Source organism: Pongo abelii, chromosome 18 (assembly GCF_028885655.2).
Source record: "Pongo abelii isolate AG06213 chromosome 18, NHGRI_mPonAbe1-v2.0_pri, whole genome shotgun sequence".
NCBI lineage: Eukaryota > Metazoa > Chordata > Mammalia > Primates > Hominidae > Pongo > Pongo abelii.
This window is the reverse complement of record NC_072003.2, coordinates 66,856,519-66,875,523: the sequence shown is the minus strand read 5'-3', so window position 1 is coordinate 66,875,523 and position 19,005 is coordinate 66,856,519. Positions and strand designations below refer to the sequence as shown.

At 49.4% G+C, this 19,005-nt stretch overlaps 2 protein-coding genes across 4 annotated transcripts in view; one reads left to right on the top strand and one right to left on the bottom strand.

The window, feature by feature from the left end:
* The first annotated feature begins 858 nt into the window (after window positions 1–858).
* On the top strand, window positions 859–4,703 carry TPPP3 (tubulin polymerization promoting protein family member 3). The gene is made up of 4 exons (XM_002826537.5): window positions 859–1,043; window positions 3,317–3,510; window positions 3,800–3,953; window positions 4,070–4,703. The coding sequence occupies exons 2-4, from the start codon at window positions 3,323–3,325 to the stop codon at window positions 4,256–4,258; spliced, it is 531 nt and encodes a 176-aa protein (XP_002826583.2). The 5' UTR covers window positions 859–1,043; window positions 3,317–3,322; the 3' UTR covers window positions 4,259–4,703.
* A 4,543-nt stretch (window positions 4,704–9,246) lies between these two features.
* The window catches only part of LRRC36 (leucine rich repeat containing 36), a 57,731-nt gene continuing 47,972 nt past the window's right edge, over window positions 9,247–19,005 (bottom strand). For 2 of the 3 annotated variants that reach the window (XM_024233890.2, XM_054534950.1), the window contains exons 11-14: window positions 17,566–17,711; window positions 15,716–15,839; window positions 12,197–12,311; window positions 9,247–9,578 (exon numbers count right to left, since the gene is read on the bottom strand). In XM_024233890.2, coding sequence (XP_024089658.1) covers window positions 9,353–9,578; window positions 12,197–12,311; window positions 15,716–15,839; window positions 17,566–17,711 — 611 coding nt within the window. In that variant the 3' untranslated portion in view covers window positions 9,247–9,352. The remainder of the gene's footprint in view (window positions 9,579–12,196; window positions 12,312–15,715; window positions 15,840–17,565; window positions 17,712–19,005) is intronic. The other variant, XM_054534949.1, reaches the window with a different exon arrangement.

Below are 19,005 nucleotides of genomic sequence, written 5' to 3'. Positions count from 1 at the left end.
CGTCGCGCCTACTTTCTTAATGGCAGGGGCCACGGGCCATCCAGAAGCCCGACCCTGGCCAGTCGACCGGGGGCGGGGAGGAGGTCCCTGTACAGTAGGTAGCCACCCAAGCTGCCCTGTGGAGGTGCTCAAGTGCGGCTTGTGTTTAGGAAAGGCCTTAGAAGGCGGCCCGGAGGAGGTTATTTTTCGTAAAGATGGGCTTTGCACTGGGAGGCCGAGAGAAAGCAAGCTTTGGGCTCCGAAAGCAGCAGTGGGCGCTGAGGCTGCGAGGCCGCGGGGAGGTGGCGGCGAAAGGAGCGGGCCGAGCCCGGAGGTCCCGCAGCTTTTCCCCGGCAGCAGGGCTGCCATCGAATGCCAGCATCCTGGGGCTGGGCGAGCGCGATTCGCTCGTGGGGAGTGCCCTCCCTTCTTCCCCACTGCTCCAGGCTCTGAATCCTACCCAAGAGAGCACGGGAGTTGTGGCCTGGGGGTACCACCCTTTCAGTGGATGGCAGTGCTCTTGAGCCAACCGTAGACCCCTGTCACTGAGGGAGAGCTCCTTCCCGATTCCCCAAGCCCCACCAATGCCCCGTTCCAGCTCCCCAATGGCCTCTGGTTGACTCTCCGGGGAGCTGGATCTCCCCTGGAGATTGGGGGCCGCTTAGAGCTTTAGGCACATCCCAAGATGGGAGGCTATTTCCTCAGGGGGTCGTCCGAAGACGCCCCAAACTGCAGAGCGCTGGTCTCGCCGTCGCGAGGACCGCGGAGTTGCGGGGGAGGGGCGGGATGCGGTTCCCGGAGAGGCGCGGGGAGGGCGGGGCCTCGTGGGCGGGGCGCTGGCGTGACCTTGGTCACTCTCCCGCCGAGACAGCCTCGGGGGTGGGACTCTCTGTCTCTATGGAGACCGAGAAACAGGGGATAATACGGCGGAGCCGCCTGGGCTGCAGTCCCACCCGGGAGCCGGCAGGGAGCGGAGCTGCGGAGCCGCCTGGTCTCCCGCGTCCGTCGGTCCATTCCTGCGTCCTTCTGTCCGTCCGAACGCACACTTCAGGAGCAGCCGCGAGGTAGAAGCCCATAGGAGACCCAGATGCCCGCCACCCCAATCAGTATCCTGCACGATGAGGGTTTTGGGGAGCAGCCTGGAAAGGGTCCCAACCTCCGGCGGTCCCAGCCGAGGAGCCAGCTGAGCGGCCCTGCCCTGGCCCCAAGCATTCCGCCTCGCAGCCCCCACCTCCTGGTCCGGCTGATTGATGACTCCAGCTGTCCCAGTGGGAGCGGGACGGGTGGCTCCAGTTCACGGGTGTGGCCACTCCATCCATGGCCTGCAGACCCATGGGGCTGCGGCCTGCAACCCAGCGCCACCTGACCGCGCTGAGATGACCAAGAATCCATCTTTCCACGGACAGGAGTGAGCACTGCACGCAGGATCCGCCCAGTGCTTGGGCCAAGCACCCTGTGGCATCCAAGCTCCCCTGGACGTTACCCTTGGTGAACCAAGTGCGGGTCTTGGGGTCTCTGGTGGGAGGCTGCACCCAGGGAAAGGGAAGGGGAGTGCAGCGTGGACTGGGGTTGTGGTCCCTGTAACGTAGGAGCCACCGGTGCTCACAGTCCCAGAAACTGCCACTTAGGGATGGGAGTGTGGTCACTGGGGAGGAGTTTTCGGTGGAAGATGGGGCAGCCGGGCGGAGCCCAGGCTGTGGTCACTGGAAGCCCTAGTGTAAAAGGCAGAGCTAGAAGATGGTTGCTGAGACCGAGGGTGTGGTCAGGAGGTGGTAGTGGAGGAGGGGGATGTGGTGGGGAGGTCTCTACACAGGGATCTCTGCATAGTACCTGGGAGTCTCATGATGTTAATGTGTGGATGTGGACTGGGGCCTTCAGTGCAGGCTGAGGGTGTGGCCAGAGGGCTGCGGGTGTGTGGACAAATGGGTGCTGAGGGTCAGGGCGCCTTGATAAAGGGCTGTGGGTATTGGAGGGGGTGAGTGGCTGAGGCTATGGTCAGGGGTCTCAGGAAGGAATGCATGTTTGTGGCCAGTGGCCTCAGCCCCAGGGCTGCGGGTGTGGGGATGGAGAAGGCTGCTGTGCAGGCTCAGGGTGTGGCCAGCAGTCTGCAGTGGAGGGCTGTGGGTGTGGGGGGCACTTTAGTGCTGGACTGTGGGTATTACTGGGGTCGGCGCAGGCTTGTTAGTATATATGTGGGGGCTGGTGGCCGAGGGCTGTGGCTGTGGGTGTGAGGATGGAGGATGGAGGGCTGAAGGTATGGCCAGGGGTACAAGGCCCAGGGGGTGGCAGGCCAGGGCTGGGTGCACAGGGTTGCTGGGAATGTGGGCTGGTGTGGCCAAGTTCAGGGCATGGCCAGGGGAGGTCTGAGGTGTAGACATGACGAAGTGTGTTTCAGCCACAGCCCCACTTGCCAGCACGACTCTTGGGGTTTGTAACTCTACAGCCCCCACGCTACTAGCCCCCAACCTCCTGCTCCCCCAAAACTCCACAGTGGGAGGTTACAGCCCCAGTCGGTGGCAAGGGGCCAGGAAGCCACGGTTATGCCCCAGGTGCAGGGAGTGCTGGCGTGCCCCACCCGTGGGCCCTAGCTTCCCAGCCCAGCCCAGCCCCTCAGCACTGGGAGCTTCTCCCTGAGCTGCCCTGACACCATCCTGCCCTTAGCAACATTCTCCAAGCAGCACCACCCTCCCTTAGCAACCGTCTCCAGGCTTCGCAAACTGTGGCCAGGCCAGCCCCAAGCTCCCGCTCCCCTCATGTTTTTGTTTAACAGCAAATAGTAACAAGGCCTTGCTGGGCCAGCTGCACCCCTGCCCAGGGCATGCACCCATGCCCAGACGGGCTCTTGCTGGGTCCTCATGACCCTTACAGAGATGCTGTCCTCACTAAATGCCTGCCCGACCAGCAGCCTGGCCTGGCCCCAACCCAGCTTGGCATGGAGCTTCCAGGGAGGGGGCCTGCTCTGCCACCCTCACTTCCACCCAAGCAGGCCTTGTGCCAGGGCCAGACAAAGCCAGGGCCCCAGCTGCTGCCTTCACAGTCTTTCTGGACAGTGCCACTCTGTTCCCAGCCTGCTGTGGGCATCATTATTTCATCTGCTGAACCCTGCTGAGAGCCAGGGCTGGCATTAATGACAAGACCGTGCCTCCCGGGGCTCTTCCTCGGGGCTCTGTGGCCCAGGGTGACAGTGACTGGCCCCTCTCCCCAGGCAGCTCCAGCACCAACTCTGTAGCAGAACCTGCCCAGGTCTTGCAGGTTTGAGGTAGAGGCTGGGATGTTCTGGGCTTGGGGGAGGGGAAGGGCAGATTGGCTGGGAGATGACCCAGGTGGGTCTCTACAGGGTGGCATGGCAGCGAGCACAGACATCGCTGGGCTGGAGGAGAGCTTCCGCAAGTTTGCCATCCATGGTGACCCCAAGGCCAGTGGGCAAGAGATGAATGGCAAGAACTGGGCCAAGCTGTGCAAGGACTGCAAGGTGGCTGACGGAAAGTCGGTGACAGGGACCGATGTGGACATCGTCTTCTCCAAAGTCAAGTGAGCCCTAAGCAGCCCCTGCTTCTCATGTTCCCAGGAGGTGGGGAACTGGGGGGCTGGAACCAGGGAGGACATCAAGAAGGGGTCAGGGAAACACCATGATCACGAAGGTCGTTCTTCCAGGGCAAACCTTATCTATTGCCCTCCAGAGTTGCTGACCCCCGCGATTTCCCCAAACGTGGGAAAGAAATGCAATTGCATAATTTGTGGCGGCAGCGACTCTGTTTGTGCTTTTCCCTGGGGGAGAAAAAAGAAAGGGGAACCCTCATGGTGCCCACATGCCTGGCAGGGGGAAGTCTGCTCGGGTCATCAACTATGAGGAGTTCAAGAAGGCCCTGGAAGAGCTGGCGACCAAGCGATTCAAGGGCAAGAACAAGGAGGAGGCCTTCGATGCCATCTGCCAGCTGGTGGCAGGCAAAGAGCCAGCCAATGTGGGCGTCACCGTAAGTGCCCTGCTGGTCTCGGGTGGCCACGGAATGGGGTGTGGGGAATCATGGCTGTGGGTGGGAAGGGCTGGGCTCCCTCATCAGGTGCCCCTGGGGAAACTCTGTCCAAACAGAAAGCAAAAACAGGGGGTGCCGTAGACCGGCTGACGGATACCAGCAGATACACGGGCTCCCATAAGGAGCGCTTCGATGAGAGCGGCAAGGGCAAGGGCATTGCGGGACGGCAGGACATCCTGGACGACAGTGGCTACGTGAGCGCCTACAAGAATGCAGGCACCTACGACGCCAAGGTGAAGAAGTGAGGCTTGGGAAGACCGCCCCGCCAAGTGCGGCTGCCCCTGCCAGAGGCTCAGGCCTGGATCTAAGGGGCACGTGGAGCAAGAGATCCTGGTCCCCTCCCTGCTGGACCTGCCACCCAGAGCTTCCTGCCTAGTCCCACGGGGCCGGCCCACCAGGCCTCTGACCCAGGCTGCTCTTCGGCCCCTTCCTCCTCCTTTTCCCACTCCCACTTCTGTCCACCTGGGGACAGTCTGCGCCTGTAGCCTCATGACCCCAAACCAGCCCCAGGCATGGCTAACCCCTGCCTGCTTGCCTCATATTTAAGCTGCTGCTCTGGCCAAGTGCCTAATTTTAACCCAGACCTCAATAAAGAAACCTTTTGTACCAATATGGCCTGGTTGACGATGACGGGGGAATGACATTCACACCCCAGTGATCCCCTCAGTGTCATCACCCCGCCGCATGCCACACACTGCTAATCTCTCCCCTTCCCCTGGCAGCCTTGCCCAGAAAAAGGCACTCATGAGTCCCCTTCTGTTAGCACAGAGCCATTCTGTCTGAGGAGACTCCTGAGGAAGTCCAAAGACTTTTAGCTGGGCCTGACGGGAGTCCTGACATCAAAGCTTGCCTTCCTGTGACCAGTGCCTTGGGTTTGGAGAGTTGGCCCCCTCTCCACTTTCACAGCAGTAGGAGGGATGAAACAGCCGACTCGGCCTGGGCCAAGCATTGGCAGAGGCCCCAGAGCCAGGCATCAGCTCTCGGTCTGCGAACAGGGGCTACCGAGGCAAGTCATTTTGGGTTCTGGCTCAGAATACAGAAAATGCAGGGCCAGGCAGAACCTTAGAGAGTAGCTCATCCAGGCCGGGCACGGTGGCTCACGCCTGTAATCCCAGCACTTTGGGAGGCTGAGGCGGGTGGATCATGAGGTCAGGAGTTCAAGACCAGCCTGACCAACATAGTGATACCCTGTCTCGATTAAAAATACAAAAATTAGCTGGGCATGGTGGTGCATGCCTGTAGTCCCAGCTACTCAGGAGACTGAGGCAGGAGAATCGCTTGAATCCGGGAGTTGGAGGTTGCAGTGAGCCGAGATGGCGCCACTGCACTCCAGTGTGGGCAACAGACACTTTGTCTCAAAAAAAAAAAAAAAAGAGACTAGCTCATCTGACTCTATAATTTTATAGCTCAGGAAACGTCCAGAGAGTGGAGGGGCTTCTGCAGACTAGAGGCCAGACCATGCCGCTTGCCTCCCAGGCCAGGCTCTTTCTAGCAAGCCCCAGCATTGACTTCCAAAACTGGGACTGGCTGACCGGTGATAGGGCTTGGCACCCAACACTAGCCTGTGGTGGGAGGCAGGGCATCCCTCAGTAAAGGGGCCTCCTCTTTAATGTCCTCCCATCTGTTCCACATCCCTGGTGGGGGAAGGGGAGCCTCTCTGGTCCTGAGGATGCCTGGGTGTTTCCAGATCATCTCACTGAGGCTCTGGGTGTTTTGACAGAGCTATTCCCAAGCCAAGGCTTTTGGGCCACCTCTCCTTCCTTCCTTGCTGTGAAAATGGGGCTGGATGGGACTTTAGGGCCTACCCAGGAGAGGGTGGCTCCCAAAGGGGCTAGAAAAGGTATAAAAGGGCCAGTTCCCAAATGCCTGCTTTCCTGACCCAGATCACAAGACAAAGCAGCACCATTGTTTATCCTCTCATCCCACAGGCTATTGGGGGATGCTCCTGCCCAGGTGGCCCCACATCCCTTAAGCCCAGCTTTCCTTGGGGACAGGGGTGTAGCGGAATAGTATGGCTTGAGACAGGGATGTCAGGCGGGAATCGGCAGGCAGCAGGTGGGCACCTGGCCACAGCAGAGCCTTGCCTTGCAGCGCGGCTCCTCCTGACCTAGCTGACCGTGTCTCCTTGAGTGGCCCAGGGAAGAGCTTCAGGGACCTTCAGGCAGATCCTCCCACCAGCAAATGTTAAGAGGTAGAATGCAAGGCGTTTAATGAAAAAAAAAAAAAAAAAAAAAAAAAAGCAGAGGAACAATTCCTCTAGCCTTGGAAAATTCGTTTGAGTTGCAAGCTTAAAATGAACATAATAGGAGTGAAACCCAAATCCTCTGGCTTTCACCAAAACAGCCTCACAGGGAAGCAAATTTAACTGTGTTCCAAATTGGGCCAGGCTCCCACTATTCCACTGCAGGTGACAGTACCATCCAACGGTAGAGGGCCCAGCGGCTTCTCCATTCCTGTGACTGGCAGTATGTCTTGGAAGAACACAGAGAGAATGGCTGAGCCCCAAAACCCCACATCGTAGGAGTAAAGCCGCCTCTTCTCAAAATGCCGTTATGAAGCCCGAGGGAATTTAAGGCCCACTCAGGGCCGGGAGGACCCTAAGACCAAACGGGTCTAGCAGAATCTGGCACATGGCAGCCATTGCCCAGCAATGCCACTGCTCCTCCCCTAACAGCCTCCTTGTGGTTGAAAGCTTTGGATACCCTTGCTAGTAAAATCATGTTAGACAAAGGAGAGATTAGGATCAGAGGGACAGAGCCTGTAAAACCTGCTCTGTATGGCTGGGAGAACTCCCAACCTGAGAGTGGCTCTGCCCCTCCCTCTGGACATAGAACCTCCCTGAGGACCAGTCTCCATCCCAGACCCGTCTTGCTTTCTGGTGGTAGTGCCAGGCCTAGGGTGTGGGATTCTGCTCCACGTGTTTTCTGCTTGTTTCAAGGGTCCTCCGCTTTCCATGTTGAGTCCAGTTTGCCCTGAGCTCTTTGGCTCTCTCCTTGACATCGCAACCCCTACCCGTGCCCTATAGACCAAGTGCCATACAGGGAAAAATCAGAAACACAGATGACCTCCCCCGGAGTGGCCAGCAACTCTAGCAGGTGCCTGGCCTGGGGCAGGGTTGGTCACTTTCAATGACAATGGAAAATGGGGTGGAGGGTGGCACACACTGGGCCAGGCTCTTTGTTCCCCTTAGGAGATGTCCTGAGCGGATTCTGGGGCTGGCACCATCAGGTGTTCATGGAGGAGGCAGGAAGGGCTGGGGTGGAGGAAAGCAGTGCATTATTCCTCCCTGCCGCATGGTGTGTCCATTAGGTTGGCCTGTGCACTGGGCTGAGACCCTGAAATATAACAACTCAGGGATGCAAGGCCACTGGCTGATGCTCCCCTACCTGGGAGACGAAGACAGGCCCAGGAAAGAGGCAGTGGGGGTGCAGGGAGGCTGCTCTTACTGACATTTCCACAGAGCACAAGCTCGCTCTAGCTCCCTTAGAGCCTTGCAGCTCAAAGAAACTTCTGGCTCCTCTGTACAAGTTGCTTTTGGGAAGCCACTTAAAATCCAGAAGTCTGTGGATTTATAACTTAGAAACTTGTGACTGTCACCTTCTTAGTATGGTGGTGGCTCTCCTTCCCTGCACAGCATGGAATCACGGGTACAAGTAACTTATCTAATCCTTCCACCTGTCTCTCTCTCTGATGTGGCCCTGAAGGTGAAGAGAAGAACCACGTGGCATTAGGTTGAAAATCCTTCACCTTCTACACACTCTCTGGCGACATTAGCGTGCTGGGAGGCCACTGAAGCAGAAACATACCTAGAACCACTTACATCATCTTTCCCCATTGATTTTTTAAATGCCCAATCAGGATTAAAAGTACAGGGCACCTGCATGTAAACTGGATGCTGAGCCCAAAGCTAACATATTCAGAAGCAGCATATCTAGTCCGGCCTGCCTCTGCCTCTTCTTTGGGCTGCCTAGCTCCCCTTTGGTCCTCCCCTACTTCACACATGATCAACCCATTCTCTTCTTCTCTTCTCCTTCTCCTGCTTCTTCTTCTTTCTTTCTTTCTTCTTCTTTTTTTTTTTTTTTTTTTTGGAGACAGGGTTTTGCTCTGTTGCCCAGGCTGGAGTGCAGTGGTGCAATCATAGCTCACTGCAGCCTTGAACTCTTGGGCTCAAGCGATCCTCATGCCTCAACCTCCCTAGTAATTGGGCCCACAGGCATGCACCACTGCGCCTGGCTAACTTTAAAATTTTTTTGTAGAGATGGAGTCTCACTATGTTGCCCAGGCTGGTCTCAAGCAATCCTCCTGCCTCGATCTCCCTAAGTACTGGGATTACAGGCGTGAGCCCCTGTGCCTGGTCCTGAGAAAGCTTCTCAAACACAATCTGTCACTCCTCTGCCTTCCCAATTTAAAATCTTCAAAGAGCGGTGCAACCTTGCTCCTGCTTACCTCCTCTCAGCCCCTCAGCTCCCTGAAGAAACCACGTCCCTTTCCATTTCCTGGCCTTCGCACATGCTGCTGCTCTCTGCAGCTTCTCCCCATTGCTCTTGCCCTCAGCCACATGCTTTGCCTAGTAACCTCTTCATGTCTCCCCCTTCATGAAAGATCACTTGCTCTGGGGACATTCTCATGACATTATACCTCTTCCATGTCCCACACTTCTATCCCTGCCCCACTATCCCCCTGTGGTGTTCCAGACTCTTCTGTATACTCTTGGCCTGGGAGGCTCTGCATCCCCTCTACCTGCTACCGTTCTTACTCATTCTGCAGCGTCCATTCAAACAAGCCTCACTGACACCTTCTCCAATCCTACAGTGGCCATTACTCACTCTTTCTCCCTCTTCAGAGCATCTTTAGGCTTTTGTTTAGACCTATTTAGTACCAATTCGAAGCTTTGGGCCCCATCACATGAGTTTGCTTTTTTCCCTGACTAAATTGTTGGCTGCTCCGGGGCAGACACCAGATGTTGTCAGCTTTTCACCATGGCGGGAGGTAATCAAACCCTGTTTGATGAATCTGTCGGATGTTCTTTTTTTTCTACCACACAGTTTCAAATGACACAGGGGAAAAATGTCTAGTGTTTTTTTCCCTTTCAACATTTTCAGCCAAATGTCTCTATGCAATGTCTATACAATAGCTGGGACCAAGTGCCAACTATTTCTGTGGGCAGAAGGAAAGAATGACTCAATAGGGGGAGATAAATAGAGATATAAAAAGAAGGACCAATACAATCTAATCAGAATACATTTCTTTCTTAATCTTTGTGAGTACATACCACCATACTGGTGGCAATGGCGGTGAGAGCCTCTGTGGACCAGGGAAGCTGTGGTGTGAGTTCCATGCTAGCTCCATAAGCCAGGCTCTGGGGCAGCATCCAAGACACTCTGTATTAGATACTGACCAGTGTCATGTGCCACTGGTGAGGAGGAAGACAACGTGCTTTTCCCAAAGGGCGATGATCTCCCCAGATGGTGACCCTTCTCAGGAGGCAGGAGCGCTTTCCCGGAATAACCTTTTGGCTCCTTATTCAGCTGCTGCAGCAGATACTCATTAGTTACCACCAGGGATCTGAGGCCCAGGAGAAAAAGGCAGTCATGAAATCATAAAAGCAAGAGAGATACCATGCAGACCCAAAATGTTTCCCAAAGGCAAATGTGAAATGAAGTCACATCTTTAAATAGAAGGAACTGTCCAATTTATGATTGAGTTATTTTAAAAGCAGACTTACAGTTTCTTCATTACAATTCTGTTTGATTATATTCCAGACTTACTGAAGCAATAATACATTTCCCATTTTATATATAGCTAGCGGTTGTTCTGTTCTTTCAAAAGCACTTTGATGATGAGGTAAGTAGAAGCCTTGGGTCACTGGCACCTGATCAGGCCTCCAATTTCTACCCCAAATCATAACATCTACTTCTAATCTATCCTGCCACTGCAATTCACTAATGGTGCTAGTCATGGCTGCATTGAACTCTGTATTACCATCTAATTTTTTTTTTTCCGAGACAGAGTTTCACTTTTGTTGCCCAGGCTAGAGTGCAATGGTGGGATCTTGGCTCACTGCAACCTCTGCCTCCTGGATTCAAGCAATTCTCCTGCCTTAGCCTCCCAAGTAGCTGGGATTACAGGTGTGCACCACCACACCCAGCTAATTTTGTATTTTTAGTAGAGACAAGGTTTCACCAGGTTGGTCAGGTTGGTCTTAAACTCCTGACCTCAAGTGATCCACCTGTCTCGGCCTCCCAAAGTGTGGATTACAGGCTCGAGCCACTGCACCTGGTCTGTATTACCATCTAATGTTAAAAGCCATCCACACACTGGCAAAAAGAAAAAAATGTATGCACGATACTATTCATTATAGCACTATTTTTAATGGCAAAATATGTTAAACTAAATGTCCATCAATAGAGGACTAATTAAATAAGTGGTATATCATCCACACAACCGAGCACTATGCAGCTAGAAAAAGGAATGAGAACTACTCTATACACCACTATGAATGGATTTTCAAGATGAAATGTTAAAGCAACACTGTGTCTTCTTATGTAATAATTGGGGAATACAAATATACACCTACACTTACAATAGAAGGATAGTGGGAGGGAAGGAAAGGACAGCAAAGACAGGAAAGGAAGCTGGATTTTTCTGGATTTATCTTATTTTATAGAGTTGACATTGGGACTGTGTAAATGTCTTACATAATTATGAAAACAAGATTAAATCAAAATTATTTAAAAAATTTCCTAAGAATCAAGGGCAAAATAAAACAAATGAATCTGTATGGTTTCAGAAGGGTTATTTCTGGTTAATTTAAAAGAGAGTATTTTGACTGTACGTCACCAAAGCAATATATCCTAATGTTTTCAAAGTGTGGTCCCCAGACCAGTAGCAATAGCATCACCCAGAAGCTAATTAGAAATGCAGATGTTCAGTTCCCAACCCAGACATGCTGACTCAGAAATTGTGGGATGAGGCCCAGCAATCTGCATTTCAACACGTCCTTCGAGTTAATTTGGAGGCATACCCAAGTTTGAGAACCGTATTATGCTATTCTCTTTACTTTTGTAATGTTTGAAATAATTATAATGAAAAGGTTTTCAGACAAATCCAGAATGGTTCTGGGTCTAATCCTCTGAATATAAAGCTAACCAAATGAAAATCAGGAAGTGACGTAGGAGGCTGAAGGTTTGGGGATGGAGTGCTTATATTTAAACTGCAGTGAAAGTCCTCATAAATGTGTATTATCACAAGCCAAAATCTCAAGGGCTTCTGTAAATGTAGCCATAGTCTTGAAGTCTCTTCTGATTTTTTTTGCCTTGCCTGTATCCTGGAGATGCTTTTTTTTTTTTTTTTTTGAGACGGAGTCTCGCTCTGTCAACAGGCTGGAGTGCAATGGTGCGATCTCGGCTTGCTGCTACCTCCGCCCCCCAAGATCAAGTGATCCTCCTGTCTCAGTCTCCCTAGTAGCTGGGACTACAGGCACGTGCCTTAAACTTTAATATGCTTACAAATCACCTGGGGATCTTGCTAAAAATAGATTTTAATGCAGTAGGTCTGAGGTGAGGCCCCACTTGTTTAGCAAGCTCCCAGCTAATTTTTGTATTTTTAGTAGAGACGGAGTTTCACCATGTTGGCCAGGATGGTCTCGATCTCTTGACCTCGTGATCCACCTGCCTCGGCCTCCCAAAGTGTTGGGATTATAGGCGTGAGCCACTGCACCCAGCCAGGGGTGCTGTTCTTTAAGGACTGATGCTGTTGAGCTCCTCTGAAGGAAACAACGCACTTTGGGTTCTTTCTCTATCACTCCCTGCGAAGTGCTCTTGATGTCTTCCGTGACCAATAGCAGGCACTTTCCAGAGGAGCCAAATGGCCGATTTTAGGGGTATGTACTGACCTCCCCAAAAAGTTAGCTGACCCAAACAAAGGTCTCATCAGATCCAGTGAGAAGCTAATTATCGAGGTGTTGCAACCCACCAATGCCAACAAAGATGATTAATCCCTGATGTGTCCTGGGAAGCAGTAATTTTTATAATCCCTGAGCTAACTGGCCAGATACAGGAGGTTTACACACAGAATGGAGTTCACTTGCAAAGTGCATAGATATTAACTTTCCAAGCAAAACAAAGGAGATAAAAGGAGTAAATATCTGCTTCTAGAAGCAAGCTAGATAGACCCTCTCCTACCTCTGACTTTCATGGAGAACGGCAACTGTCTCCTCCAGCTTTTTCAGCTGGGCAAGCTCCTGGTTCAGGTAAGCCACCTGCATGGTCAGCTGTTGGTTTTTGTGCAGAAGATCATCTACAAAGGGCACAGTAGCCAGGGATGAAAAGGATTCCAAGGTGCTAGTCTTTGAGCAAAATATAAGTATTCAGATGGACATCTTGAGAACTGGGGGCCCCATGGCACCCAACTTCACACTCCATTTCCTTACTTGGAGATAGGAGATATGGTGGCAAGAATACAGGGTTTGGCAACAGATCTGAGTTAAAATTCAGCCACTTAATATTGCACGTGGGCTGGCCACGGTGGCTAACGCCTGTAATCCCAGCACTTTGGGAGGCCGAGGCGGGTGGATCATGAGGTCAGGAGTTCAGGACCAGCCTGGCCAAGATGGTGAAACCCCGTCTCTACTAAAAATACGAAAATTAGCCGGGTGTGGTGGCGGGCACCTGTAATTCCAGCTGCTCGAGAGGCTGAGGCAGCAAATCGCTTGAACCCAGGAGATGGGATGGAGGTAGCAGTGAGCAGAGATTATGCCACTGCACTCCAGCCTGGGCAACAGAGTGAGACTCCGCCTCAAAAAAAAAAATTGCACGTGTTGGTTCATTTTTCTGACTTTCATTAGAGCTAATAACCCTGCCCCTTAGCACTGTTATGAGGATTCAACGAGACACCTACCCTCACTTAGCATAGGCAGTCAATAGATATTGGGTCTCACACCGTATTCTCCATTTTAGTTTGTTTTGTACATCCTTCACTCCCTACATAGTATGTGAAAACATCTAGAATGGTGTCAGGCACATAGTAATAACTCAATTAATACTTGTAGAAACTGAATTTGTGGCTAAGACATTTATACCTAGCTTCCCCAATATACTACCATTACCTGCAATAAGAAGGAGGTAAAAGAATAGGAACTCCGGTTGTAATGATGCCAATCTTCTATACTTAAACTTTTTTTTTTTTCTGAGGCAGAGTTTCGCTCTTGTTGCCCAGGCTGAAGCGCAATGGCGTGATCTCAGCTCACTGCAACCTCCACCTCCTGGGTTCAAGCAATTCTCCTGCTTCAGCCTCCTGAGTAACTGGGATTATAGGTGCGTACCACCACGCCCTGCTAATTTTTGTATTTTTAGTAGAGACGAGGTTTCACCATGTTTGCCAGGCTGGTCTCAAACTCCTGACCTCAGGTGATCCACCCACCTCAGCCTCCCAAAGTGTTGGGATTACAGGTGTGAGCCACCGTGCCCAGCCTTAAACTTTAATATGCTTACAAATAACCTGGGGATCTTGCTAAAAATAGATTTTAATGCAGTAGGTCTGAGGTGAGGCCCCACTTGTTTAGCAAGCTCCCAGGTGATACTAATGTGGATCACATCTTGAGTAGGAGGGTTCTAGAAGGTGGAAAACAAGGCTGCAAAAGCTTGTTTATCACCAGTAAGCCAAAATACTATACTGGGCCTCCTGGCTGAATGAAAGTAAGTATCTAGTGCTCAAATACCTACTTTTAATTTCAAAGTAGGTAAGTGGAGACTGATATCTTAATTATTCGGGCCTGTGAGTATCAGATAATGCTGAGAATTATTTATTTATTTAGTGCTGAGATTTAACAATGGAAATTCACTGCTTCCACATCAGAACTTTGAAATCAAGTTCCTCGTATAAATCCATGTACCCATAATTTGCTTAGGGGTGCTAAGCTAGTCTGTCAAGGGCAAACTTTATCTAACATACTGGCCTAAACTATGCTGATAATAAAGTAGTACAATCAAGACTTAAATAGGATATTAATTTTCACTTATCACAATGGCAAATTTTGAAAAAATGCCCAGTGTTGGCAGAGGGGAGTGAAAGGGGCATTCAAGTACACTGCTGAGGTGGGTGTAAACTGAAACAACTTTCTTGGGAGTGATTTATGTAACAAAAGCCTCAAAAATATCTCATCCTTTGAGTCACTAATTCTACTTCTAGGACTGTCTCTTAGGAAAATAGTCTGAAATGTACACAAAGATTTCTGTACATAGACATTAACAGCAGCATTATTTATAATAGTATAAATATTAACTATTAGGACTCTCAGCTCCATCAAAAGGGAAGAAGGTTAATCTCAGAAAAGCATTTGATTCTAGGGTCTTTTCCTTCACTTCAGGTCTTTCTTTTGAATGTTTAGAAATAATTCAAAATCATTTTATTCTAAATATTATATAACCATTATGAAAACAACTATATAGAGGACTAAATAGATAAATATGGTATATTCTTGTGATATTGTAGAAATGCCTATACTATGAAATTAATAACATTAGGATGTAGAAATCAGGTCTGTGATTACTTGAGGTCAAGAGTAGGGGAAACTGACTACACAAAGGTATGAAGAAACTTTCTAGAAATGTTCTGCATTTTGATTGAGATCAAACTTAAAATGTGTGCATCTAATTATATGTAAATTATTTTTTAAAACCAGGACACAGTTTTATTATTATTATTTTTTGAGAGGGAGTCTTGCTCTGTTGCCCAGGCTGGAGTGCTCAGCTCACTGCAACCTCTGCCTCCTGGGTTCAAGCAATTCTGCTACCTCAGCCTCTCGAGTAGCTGGGATTACAGGGACTTGCCACCATGCCCAGCTAATTTTTGTATTTTTAGTAGAGACAGGGTTTCACCATGTTGGCCAGGCTGGTCTTGAACTCCTGAGCTCAAGTGATCCTCCCACATTGGCCTCCCAAAGTGCTGGGATTACAGGAATGAGCCACTGCACCCGGCCTATTTTTATTATTATTTTTCTTGAGACAGGGTCTCTCTTTCACCCAGGCTGGATTGCAGTGGCATGATCAAGGCTTACTCTAACCTTGAACTGCTGGGCTCAAGTGATCCTTCTGCCTCAGCCTCTTTGGCTCTATAGGTGCACACCACTATGCCTGGCTAATTTCTTATTTTTTTGTAGAGATGGGTTCTCACTATGTTTCCCAGACTGGTCTCAAACTCCTGGACTCAGTCAATCCTCCCGCTTTGTCCTCCGAAAGTGCTGGGATTGCAGGTGTGAGCCACTGCACCTGCCCAGCCACAATTTTAAATTTGGAGTTAAAAATATACAGAGAGGTAAGGTAGAAGAAAATATACCAGAAACACTAATGAAGTTATTGCTGGATCATGGGGTTATATTTTCCTTGTATTTTCCAAAATTGTATAAAGAACATGTTCTTGGTGTTATAATCACAAAAGCATGTGTCATTCTCAAAATTAATGGCAATAGTAACAACATTTGTACATGCTTTCCACTGACAAGAGCTTCATCTGGTAACTCAAGCCACCTGCATTACAATTCTCTGAGGCAAGATGATTGTTTCTGTTAACTGCCAGGAAAACTGATGACCAAGTAGGCCAAAGGCAGCCACGTGAGCTAGCATGATGAAGGTTACTAAATGGGTCATCTATAAACAAACAGTTATCTTGAGAGGCCCCATATATCATGGTTTTCCTCAACTTACCATAAGTATGTGACTGTTGCCCACTCACAATTGAGATGGCAGCACCTTCCTCCAACTGTTGAATTTTTTCTGACAAAATGAGGTTTTCCTCCAGCACTCTGACCAGTTTTTGCTTCAAACTTTCCTTTAGATTAGAAAACAAAATACAAATACATTAAGAATCTGACATTCTAGGCTGGGTGCGGTGGCTCACGCCTGTAATCCTAGCACTTTGGGAGGCTGAGGCGGGTGGTTTGCCTGAGCTCAGGAGTTCGAGACCAGCCTGGGCAACACGGTGAAACCCCATCTCTACTAAAATACAAAAAATTAGCCAGGCATGGTGGTGTTCACCCATAACCCCAGCTACTTGGGAGGCTGAGACAGGAGAATTGCTTGAACCTGGGAGGCGGAGGTTGCAGTGAGCTGAGATAGCACCATTGCACTCCAGCCTGGGCGACAGAGTGAGAATCCGTCTCAAAAAAAAAAAAAAAAAAAGAATCTGACATGCTAAGGTGTGTTTAGAGAACTGAAAGATCTTTTCCTCTATTTAGTGATAAACTGATTGGAAGTCAGCATCTCTTTCTCACTAGAATTTTAATTCATTGGTAAATACAGCTCAAATGCAGTAAACAAATTTATTACATGGACTAGCAATCTTTCTTATGAGTTATCTGCTACTCTTGCAGAACAAACATTTGTCATTTTGACAAATGGCCAGCATTCTTAGTGATCTATCTAAAGTTTCTAGAACTGAACTTGGTGTCTGAAAATCCTCTAATGTTAAGAAAAGGCGGCTGAGGCCGGGTGCAGTGGCTCAGGCCTGTTATCTCAGCACTTTGGGAGGCTGAGGCAGGCGGATCACGAAGTCAACAGATCGAGACCATCCTGGCCAACATGGTGAAAGCCTGTCTCTACTAAAAATACAAAAATTAGCTGGGCATGGTGGCATGTGCCTGTAGTCCTAGCAACTTGGGAGGCTGAGGCAGGAGAATCGCTTGAACCCGGGAGGTGGAGCTTTCAGTGAGCCGAGATCGCACCATTGCACTTCAGCCTAGGCGACAGAACAAGACTCCATCTCAAAAAAAAAAAAAAAAAAAGAAGAAGAAAAAAGGCGGCCGGGCGCAGTGGCTCATGCCTGTAATCCCAGCACTTTGGGAGGCTAAGGTGGGTGGATCACCTAAGGCCAGGAGTTTGAGACCACCTCGGCCAACATGGCGAAACCCTGTCTCTACTACAAATACAAAAATTAGCTGGGCATGGTGGTGGGCACCTGTAATCTCAGCTACTTGGGAGGCTGAGGCAGGGAGAATTGCTTGAACCCAGGGGGCAGAGGTTGCAGTGAGCCGAGATCGTGCCACTGCACTCGAGGCTGGGTAACAGAGCAAGACTCTGCCTCATGAAAAGAAAATAAAAGAAAAGAGAAAAGGGAACAAAGCATGGGGATATGATTTGCTTCTTCCTTTCCTAGAGCCAGCAGGCTGATGCTCTAGAATGGCCCCTAGCCCCTGGTTCAGGGCTCTCAGCTCCCTTAGAAGGGAGGAAAGACAATCCCAGATACATTTGCTGGGATCAAACCATAACCTTCAAGAACATTATCCTAAACATTTCCACTCTAGAGTTTTTTGGAATTTTTGTTTCTTTCTTCTCATTTCAAGTCTTTCTTTAGAATTTTTGGATTAGGGTTAGGATGAGGGAGTCATCCCTGCAGAACTTCCAAGTTGTCCCTGTCCTAGCAAGTTTTGGATTCCTGCTGTGCCCAGACTTTTGCCATATTTTGGTTAGGTGTTCGTGGTGATGCTGATCATTAAGGCACAGAGATGTTGTAGTCCTGCTGCTCTGTCCTTTTCTAAAGGGAGATGAGAGGGGCATACCATGTCATTAGGGACCAGCTGCGCAGCCTCCTTCAGTTCAAGCTCCCTCCTGCAGAAGGCTTTTGTCGTGTCTTCAGGATGTGAGCAACACCTCGGCTGAGAAGGAGCCGGGACTACCAAAGACAGAAGCAAATCTCGGGCAGGACCTGCCAAAAATTCAGGATGGGCACACAGGCCAATCTTAAAAGCTAAAGCACAGCATTCCTAGTCAGTAACTACCAGCTCTCTGGATCAAATAGGCTAATCTATTATCTCCTTTTTACCAGAACTTAGTAAGTGGCAGAAAGAGGGGTTTTTAAGAGGACAAGAAATTATATCCTACATCCTCTATGGAGAAACAACAGCAGCCCTTTGTGAGTGCATAATTCCTTAGTCATTGATTAGTGGCCCTGGGGATAATTTCCTACAAAATGGGAGCAATAGGTCAACATGAGAAGGAAAATAACTGTGTTAGGATTTCTTCTTCTGTATGTCCCTTTAGACATTTTTTAAAAAGTTTTTTTAACCCCAAACAACTTTTAAGTTTCTAGTTTTTTTGTTTTTTTCGTTTGTTTGTTTTCCGAGACGGAGTCTTGCTCTGTTGCCCATGCTGGAGTGCTGTGGTGTGATCTCGGCTCACTGCAAACTCCACCTCCCGGGTTTAAGCAGCTCTCCCGCCTCAGCCTCCCCAGTGGCTGGGATTACAGGCACACACCACCACGCCTGGCTAATTTGTGTATTTTTAGTAGGGACGGGGTTTCACCATGTTGGCCAGGCTGGTGTTGAACTCCTGACCTCATGATCCACCCACCTCGGCCTCCCAAAGTGCTGGGATTACAGGCGTTAGTCACCGCATCCAGCCAAGTTTCTAGTTTATATTTAAACTTTTACCACCAACAAAATTTCCTTAATTATTCTTCTATTAAATAGCCAACAAACATGTTAAGGATCAAAAAGAAAATAACAACAAATAAATGCATGAAGCCAACATTTGTAAAACTGTTTTCTCCCATGTTTCTAAAAAACGAACCCCTAAAGGGAGTCCAGGTCATTTACTCATTTGAGTTTTTCAAATCATAACATTCTAACAGTCATCTCAAAACTCTGATGATCAAACCCAATTTCTGTTGTATTCATTATTGGCACTTTCCCAAGGATCACAAAATCTTTTAAAAAATTAATATAGTCACTAATTTACATATCTGGTTACTCTATATATTACCAAAGACTACCAAATATTCACAGGAGGAACAAAACAATCATTATAAAACAATTAGAAGAGGTGCTGCTTTTAAAAAATAATGAAGAATATGAGAAAAATGCAGATTTGTTAACTATGATGTTTCTGAGATGTTTCAGGATGTGATCATGAGAACAACTTTCCTTGCAAGTGAAGCGGGCTAAGTGGCTTTTAGCAGAACACAGAGCAGAGGAAAAGTCCAGCTCCTGTCCAGGGACAGA

Excerpts from the sequence above, each read along its gene's own strand:
- TPPP3 (XM_002826537.5), top strand. The coding sequence starts at position 3,323 with ATGGCAGCGAGCACAGACATCGCTGGGCTGGAGGAGAGCTTCCGCAAG. Across the intron at positions 3,511-3,799 it reads ATCGTCTTCTCCAAAGTCAA|GGGGAAGTCTGCTCGGGTCA; the intron begins GTGAGCCCTAAG and ends CATGCCTGGCAG. Across the intron at positions 3,954-4,069 it reads CAGCCAATGTGGGCGTCACC|AAAGCAAAAACAGGGGGTGC; the intron begins GTAAGTGCCCTG and ends CTGTCCAAACAG.